The 8,340-nt window shown below is 41.1% G+C and overlaps 2 protein-coding genes across 5 annotated transcripts; both read left to right on the top strand.

Annotated features, from left to right (window-relative positions):
- The first annotated feature begins 418 nt into the window (after positions 1 to 418).
- zgc:66443 (uncharacterized protein LOC406856 homolog) lies at positions 419 to 4,394 on the top strand. The gene is made up of 2 exons (XM_026997894.2): positions 419 to 817; positions 2,445 to 4,394. The coding sequence occupies exons 1-2, from the start codon at positions 628 to 630 to the stop codon at positions 3,410 to 3,412; spliced, it is 1,158 nt and encodes a 385-aa protein (XP_026853695.2). The 5' UTR covers positions 419 to 627; the 3' UTR covers positions 3,413 to 4,394.
- A 506-nt stretch (positions 4,395 to 4,900) lies between these two features.
- On the top strand, positions 4,901 to 7,834 carry LOC113569839. 4 transcript variants are annotated; one of them, XR_003409839.2, is made up of 3 exons: positions 4,901 to 5,158; positions 5,863 to 6,296; positions 6,819 to 7,834. XR_003409839.2 is itself a non-coding variant. In XM_026997911.2 (3 exons), the coding sequence occupies exons 1-3, from the start codon at positions 5,014 to 5,016 to the stop codon at positions 7,032 to 7,034; spliced, it is 621 nt and encodes a 206-aa protein (XP_026853712.2). In that variant the 5' UTR covers positions 4,901 to 5,013; the 3' UTR covers positions 7,035 to 7,834. The 4 variants fall into 4 exon arrangements, 2 of the variants coding, with proteins under 2 accessions (XP_026853712.2, XP_026853711.2); XR_003409840.2 differs by having other exon boundaries at positions 4,901 to 5,186; XM_026997911.2 differs by having other exon boundaries at positions 5,863 to 6,125; positions 6,822 to 7,834.
- Positions 7,835 to 8,340: the final 506 nt, after the last annotated feature.

Genomic DNA, 8,340 nt, shown 5'->3' with positions numbered 1-8,340 from the left:
GTAATACCAGCCAAGTTCACCATATTGTGACTCTACTTTTGATTTGAAGTTTCCAGATTATGACTAGGCTAGTACAAAACAAACCCTATAACAAACAACACTTCATATTTAAATAAGGAGCACATAAGCCTAATTTTAGAAGGCCTTTGGGTTCCTTATCTACGAAGTTATAAGAATACACACAGTCATACTCAAATATATAAGTCGCTCTAGAAAACGTAAATAAGTACAAACTATGTTTACTAAGATGTTTAATTGAGGCTGGTGTATACACACTTTTTCCCTTCGGGCTAATTAAACTGTTAAGCCCATGAAACACTCGGCCGACTCTCCGCTTTAAATGTGAAGAATGATTAACCGAGTTAATTAGTTCAGTTTAACCAGGAGTAACTCCGATCTCGGGTTTTTCCTGGCGTCTTAACCTACGGGTTCAATGCTGCCTCCTTGTGGTGTCTCTGTAGTACTAACCGCGGGCGGTAGGATACTGGTCTACGCCAGAGATTTTGCTGACAACCGGAAGTTGGTCAGTAAAGCTTTCCCTTTACCTCCTTCTGGTCACACAGGGGTACATTGATTTCGCTGCCGTTTTCACAGTCGTGTGTTTTTTTTTGTTTTTATAAATATAAAATGTCGAAGCTAGATATGTTAAATTCATATTTGTCGGAACGCTTGGCTGTAGCCGTCCGGGAAATTTTAGAAGCTGTGGAAGCCACGGTAACGCAATACCAACAAGAGACCGCCCAGACACGGATTGAAAACGAAACCCTCAAACAGCAGCTACGGGATGTTTTACGTGTAGCTGAGACTGCCGTGCGAGGTAAATTCCCTGTAGCTAGCTAACATATCTACCGAGTACTGTGTCTGATGCTGGACAGCAGCTGTAAGGTAACTGAAAACAGTATCTAACGTTAAAGCGGTAGCATCGCAGACCTGGAGCCCAGACAGTAGAGAAGCGTCTGGCTGGGACCTTAATAGGCTCCCAGTTACAGAACTCTGGGCTCCAGGCTCGGGACATCCACTAGTAGAACCAATTAAGTCTCGCAGTTATGTCATATGACTCTGCAGTTACGGTAAAGATAAATAACGGTGGTAAAATAAAAGTCCCCCTTCAAAAAGCTGAAACGTCGCCTATTTAAATTAACAGTTGTAAAGAAACGCCTTAAGAATCCGCATATCGAATGTTCTTTCCAATTGAGAATCTACTCTTTTTATACCTAACATTTCGGAAAAAGCTTTTGCCCGATATTTCTTTTAGGAATAACATTGATGAAAAGGGCTAATTTGGTTTTCAGACACATCATAACATATAATCAGCATTAGCTACAGTGCTCAGCGATCTAACTACTGCTTTCTCCTTCTCTCCGAGTTATTTGAGTGCTCTTGGATCTAAGTACAAGTACATTGGCCATTGTCATATTTTTAATAGACAGACTTGAAAACGGTTGGTTTTGAAAAACGTTTTTGCCTTGATTAGGTTTTAGTTGACAGACTGCCAACTGCCAAATGTGTCACACAACTTTAAAGGCTCATAGGCCCCTTATTGTTCCCTGTGTAGCTTATTGTTTATGTACAACCCCTTGGGCATATGATTTTCAAAGATGATCCTGGCTTTCTTTTTTACATTTATAATACTTATATCTAGTGGTTAAGACAGATTCTATATGTAGGCAATTTTCTGCATAACCAGAAATTTACTTCTTTTAAAGTTGATTTATGAAAAAGAAGTAACCTATAGATGTGGACTTTATTTTGATACAATCTCTAAAACTCCATATTAGCATTTAAGAAATCCACCAAATGAAACATATGTCCTCTCCATATGATTTTGTGAAAACTAGTATTCATTTGTAATTTCTAGAGTGGATTGCTTCAACATGTTACCTCCTAGTTGTGCTGCTGTCTCTTTAAGCAAACTTCAGCTAGTAAACTTCAGTTCTGGTCCTTACCAGAAACATGTAGTCAAAGCCTACTACTCCAGGCTTATTCAATTTACACTGTCTTCCTATTAAGTTTCCCATTGACTATAAAGTCTTACTTGTGATGTTTCAGCCTTTAATGGCCTTGCTTCGGCATATCATGCTGATCTCTTAAAGCGTTATCGTCCATCTAGACCACTTTGCTCATCTGAGACAGGCTTACTGCTAATCCTTTGCAACTCACTGATGGACAACCCTTTTCTTGTATACTACCTCATGTTTAGATAGTATTCCAGAGAATCCAAATTTAAATTCAGATTTAAAACATACTCTACTACATTTACAGTATACATTGTCTTTTATTTTGTTTGTGATATTAGGGATATTCTAATAAGGTACTTTTTGTGGAATCATACACTTCAATAATGTGATAAATTGTAATGTAACTAAAGTAATTTAATTCACTAAATTCATTAACTAGGCTTACACAAGACTCCCTTTCCTGTCCTTTGTCTTCTGCCCACCCAGAGCCAGTCCACAATGTCTCTAAGTCTGACTCAGAAGAAATGTCTCCCTGTGGCGAACAGGAGTGGAGCTGTATCCTGCAGGCAGAACCTCAAGCACCAGAGCAGGGCCCGGGACAGAACGAAGGCTTACTAAGTGAGGGGAGGCCTGATGTACTAGACATGGCATCGGTTTGCAAGGAAGAGTCAGATTCGGAGGTGGTAACTGCAAAAGTGGGCTCCCGCACAGAGTCCCACCCTTCTGTAGACACTCAAGACCACATCTCACAGCGAGGCATGGTCATGTCCTTACCGGTTGTGAGACTGCATAGGGTCAAGGTTGAACCAGAGGAGACTGAAATCACAGTTTCGTTGCTGGATCCTGACCTTCCCACAGATGCCGTCCTGTCCTACAGCCCCAGAAGCACCCAGAGTACGCTCAATCCCAGTGGAGGACCCCCACTTACGGACACGACAGACAGAGGTGCGGCCCGCGCCACGGCTCCCCCTCCCCCACCGCTGCGTCTGGAGAAGGCACCCAAGGAGGTCCGCAATGAAGTGTCATACGAGTGCCCGCACTGCAGGAAGTCCTTCCAGGACCTGCGTAAGCTGCACACGCACCAGCAGGCCCACGAGCGGACGTTTGGCTGCAACTGGTGCAGCAAAGCCTTCTGCCAGTCGGCTGACCTGAGGCGGCACATGCGCACGCACACAGGCGAGCGGCCTTACTGCTGCACGTGGTGCTCCAAGAGCTTCAGCCAACGCAGCAACCTGCGACGGCACGTTCGTATCCACACGGGCGAGCGGCCGTACAAGTGCCCCCGCTGCGAGTGCAGCTTCAGCGACGGGCACACACTGAAGAAGCACCAGCGCAAGCACGAGGAAGAGCGTCACTGCTGCTCCCTGTGCGAGCAGAGCTTCACGCTGGCCCGCTCCCTGCAGCTGCACCTCATAAAGCAGCACCTGGTCGAGAAGGCGAACGCGTACGCGTGACGAAGATGTCAGGCCTCATCCACCCATGTTTGTCTCAGAGGGCCTGTTACACTGGAGTTGCGCATCAGGAAGAGCAACATTAAAGCATCTGATTATGCCTGGTTTATGTGTGCTAGAACAAAGGAGTAATCTGAGAAACACAAGGATGCTTTGAACAGTATGGTAACCAAACAAACATGGACGGCAAGATAGCCGAACATGAACTATGCATATTCGTTACTGAGTTAACTCGCTGAAATACTGAATTCTAAAAATGAAGACGATATCTTTTTGTTGTTTTTTTAAGAGGTTTTTTCAACTAAATGGCTTATATGCTACAAAATAAAAGCTCCCAGTTTGACTGTGTGATGGTGTGAGAAAGACACAGTAGCAGTACACTTCTGGTAAAGCTTCCTTTTTTATGTATGTATTGACATTTGGATATCTGATCCTCATGTCAAGTCTATCAATGGATTAATGTGATTTAATTTAACAGATAAAAGAAAAGTAATTGTTATTTATCTATTTGCAAAAATAAATGAAAGTGTGGTTACAGTTAGAAAAACAACTGTACCTCTGGCTGGTGCTATTCCCTGTTCTCAGTGTTTGGAAAGTCAGGCATGCTGCAGTGACTGAATTGAGTTATTAGCGCTCCTAGACACAGAAGTCTCAACTAGTTGTTTTTTTTTCTCTCTGTAGCCATCTGAGAGCTTTATTGATCTTGGTTAGCTTTGTCCCTCACATTCATGGTTAAACCCACACTAGACGAAGATTCGTCTCTTCATGTAAAGCAAACTTCTCTTTGATGACAATACACACTTTTCTGTCTTGTGAAATTTTATTGTGTGTGGTTTGTTTGTTTGTTTGAATAAATCATACTAAAGTGTACATTTTCACTTATGTTGGATGATGTCATTTTAATCCATTGAGAGCTCTGAAAGACATCAGACATCTGTGCATCAATATACATCTAATAAAATCAAACCATTCTTCTGACAGAGTATTTACTTTCTCACAGTGTGCACCTTATTCATACTTTTATGTACATTTTGGAATATGACCATTGTCTATGTAACCTCAGGTCAAGCTATGTAGGAAATAGGAAGACCACAATGCGTACGTCAAACTAGACCTATAATATTTAATTTATATGTGCACATGTAAGACCCATGGTGCAGGAGCCATGTACACTGAGTTCATATACAAAGAAGGAATGGTTGCCTCTTTTTAAATTTTATTTAAGTAATGTCTTGAATTTAATATTGTTCTGTAGTCCTAGGCTCAAACTGTGTAAAACACTTGAAAAAAAATCACTGATGAAACTTATAAACCTACTGCTAGTGAAAAACACAAGTTAGTGTTTTTGTTTAAAAGTTTAGGTTTACAGGTTGTTGTAAGAACGCCAATAAATGCAGATATAAAACCTACTCAGCTCTAGTCACCTTACTTTTAAGCTTGCTGAGCTCCAGTCGCCAGATGGCAGTAAGATAGAAAAGCTTAGAAGAACTACGCTACCAAGACGCTCCCATGGTTTACTTCAGGTACTTTAAAAGGTTAGTGGAAAGAAGACATAAAAATGACCAGATTTTTGGCTTTTGCACCGCGCTCTTAACGAGCGCTTGATGGCAGCGGTGGAACAGATTATGGAAATGGTCGGCGGCACGGTGTTGGAGTACGAAGAGGAGACGGTTAGGGCACGGAAAGAAAACGAAATTCTGAGACGGAGGTTACGATGGATGGAGGGTGAAAATCCGACTGATTGGCCAGGTACCTAGACTACATGTTTTGGTAAATGGTAAGATTCGTGTTCAAACTGCTTTGTTCTAAGAGAGCTAACGCTTGGCGTTATTAACCCGATTCAACTGTCTGTACGTGTATCTTTGATCAACCTTTAACCCTAGCATGCTTCTGTTCAAGTGAGCCTCATCTTGCGTAATCTGTATGCCGACATCCCACGATATTAAAAGACAGCTATGTTGCGGATAACATAATGGCTCATTCCTAAAACTGCTAGCTACAAAAGTAATCCATTTCTGTTGTCATTGCCTATTATGGAGTTTCTTTTCGCTCCGAAACACGTTTTTCTGTTTCCATAGTCCTACCCCCTCTATGGTCCACAGGAAATAACTTTTTTCCCGTTGTTTGTCCAGTGACGATAGATAGACGGTCAATTAAATAACATTCTTTCTTTCCGTGGCCATCACCTTCCATAGGATATATAAGATTATCATTGACACGCATTTGCACCAAAGAGCTCGTTTTGCTTGGGAAGAAAGAGCATTGGGATATTTCAAGACTATTCAACGGAAGTAGTAGGGAACATTTCTACTCAGTAGCTTTGACATAGATCCTGATATTGCTCCTGCCCTATGAAAAAACCCAGAGGTTAATCACAGAAATGGCACATAGATGCTTTTTGCATCTCTTGTGGTTTCTATGCCCAAAACAGTCCACTGCTGTTTCTGTCCCAGGTGAGGCAGAGGTCTCTGGGCTTGTGCAGCAACCTGTGACCCTAGCAGTTGATCCAGCACTGGAGCCCTTGGCCATCAAAACAGAGGCCATCAACACCTGTGACTCACGGTCATTTACACCTGACAGCAGCCTTGTGGCACCTGCTCATACCACCGACCTGGAAGTGGTTGATCCCGGGATGAACGCACCCACTGATGCCGGCCTCACTGACAAAGCGTTGTGGGACTCTGCTCACAGCTACGTGGACTTTGACTCCATCATGGTAAGGGGCCGGAGCTAGAAGATGCCATTTGCTTGCCCAGACTGTGGTAGTGTTCAGGAGAGAAAACAGACTGATAACACACATGCACCTCCATGCTGCTGAGAGGCCCTTCAGTCAGCAGTCACAAAGTGTGTATCCTCAACAACAAGAAGCACAGGAGGAAACTCCAAGGTATGTGGAAGTTCTAAGTAGCGTTATAATGGTACACAGAAGTCATGGTTCGGTTCACAACAAAGTTCAAAGTTTATTTGTCATCTACATAGTCATACATGGTATAACTGGCAGTGAAATGCTTTTTGGAACTGCTCTGTCCAAGCTGAGGAGAGATGCAGGGAAATGGATATGGTTTGATGAATAAATAAATATGTAATGATTGAAGAGGGAACGTATAATATACATATGTACAATTTCCAGTGTACAAGTTTGGTACAATGGGGAGGGGGAAAAGCAACAAATCTCACAATTTCATAAAGCCATAGACAGCAGTGCAAATTAGTTTTTCATCTCATGTCATATAGTCCCCCATGAGGTAGGTGATGCACCCTGTAGTAGCACTACAATTATGATGTAAATACTGTTTTTTGTTTTGTTTTTTGTTTTTTAGCGTTTTTCTTGGTAAAGCCAATTTGTCTTCAGAAACTGAATTTCCATTGTCCTATTAATTTTTAATATTTTTTTGTTTGTTTCATGTAGCAGATGAGTACAATGGAGGAGACCGCTGAAAATGGTGAAGTTCACGTACTAAAGAAAATCTTATCCTGCCCATATTGTGATAAGGTTTTTGTTCATAAAGGGTGGTTGGGCCAACATATTCGGAGACATAAATCTAAGACCCCACCAAAGAGTGTGATTTGTCCAGATAACATCTTACCTGGTTCTGCTCGGAGAAGCAGTACCATAGTTTCCTAGGTTGGTTTCCTGTTTATTCCAGGCACTGTACACCCTGTACACCCTTCATGCGTAGGTAATCTGCACAACACAGACAACAAAAGATGTTGTATACATGTGACTTATTTCCCTTCCCTATATTTTAAAAGTTACTTTGCAGTTTTACAACTGACACACATTCAGGAATCTATTAGTAAAAATTGAATATAGAATACATTCTTGTTTTCATTGGTGTATGAACACCTGTAACCATAAATCATTGCTACCTTAGAATGAGCCCTTATAGGAGTAGGTCCTCTACCAACAGAGGGTGCCATATTGCAACACCATGTTTCTACAGTAGTCCAAAATGAACAAATAAAACACTGGCTCTAGAGATTGCATTTTGACATTGTATACGCAGTTTGAATTTGGTGGATCTATAGCACTAGTTGAAAGAAAGAAAAAGAAAGAAAGAAAGCAGAAGAAGAATTTGTGGTTTCTGCTGGTGCTAGCTAACCATTTTGTGTTAAGTTTGAGATCCCAAATTTTGAGCAGTAGAGGATCATATTTATGATTTAGCACAAAAAAAAGCAAGGTATGATGAATCCATGTTGCCAAACAAGCACAGACATGAGGCAAAATAAAATCTGTACAGGCAACAGCAGAAAACAAGGATAAACAATGGGGTGGCTTTTCCAAGACTGAAACTGTTGATGAGGAACAAATGTTTTCAGAGTGATGCCAAAATTGTCTGATTTCTGTTGGACATGTAATTTACCATACCAATTTGTTGTTTGTAACATGAACATGGCCAAGGGCATAGTGATCAACACAAGTAAACTCCCCCCCCCCCCCCCCCCCATGTTGGAAAAATCTGATTTACAAATCAGAAAGTTACCAGAATTGTAACTTTACATTTATGTGCCAAAACTAGAATTTATCTTTGGTATTTGGACCAAAAGGCTGGTGACATTACAATCAACCTACAGCTGATAAGTTATTGTTAATAGAAGTATTATGTTTTTTAAAACAAAACAAAAAAACGGTGGGGTTGGCACTTTGGAGTTCAGGTCTCTGACCTCAGTAACATTATCGGGTATTCTGTCTGGTTTTTGACTCTAAACAGAGCAAATCAGTCTAAATGCCTAGAATAAAATAGCATTTTATTAGAGGTGCACAATATAATGGTGACATATATTTGCTAATAAGGGCAATTTTGAAGTGATCTTTATCTGTCTTGTGAATTTTTATTGCGTGTGTGTTTTTGTTTGTTTGAATAAATAATTCTAAAGTGTAGATTTTCACTTATGTTGTCATTTTTTGTCATTTTAATCCAATTAAAGCT

Source organism: Electrophorus electricus, chromosome 1 (assembly GCF_013358815.1).
Source record: "Electrophorus electricus isolate fEleEle1 chromosome 1, fEleEle1.pri, whole genome shotgun sequence".
Taxonomy (NCBI): Eukaryota; Metazoa; Chordata; class Actinopteri; order Gymnotiformes; family Gymnotidae; genus Electrophorus; species Electrophorus electricus.
This window is presented reverse-complemented; position numbering and strand designations above follow the sequence as displayed.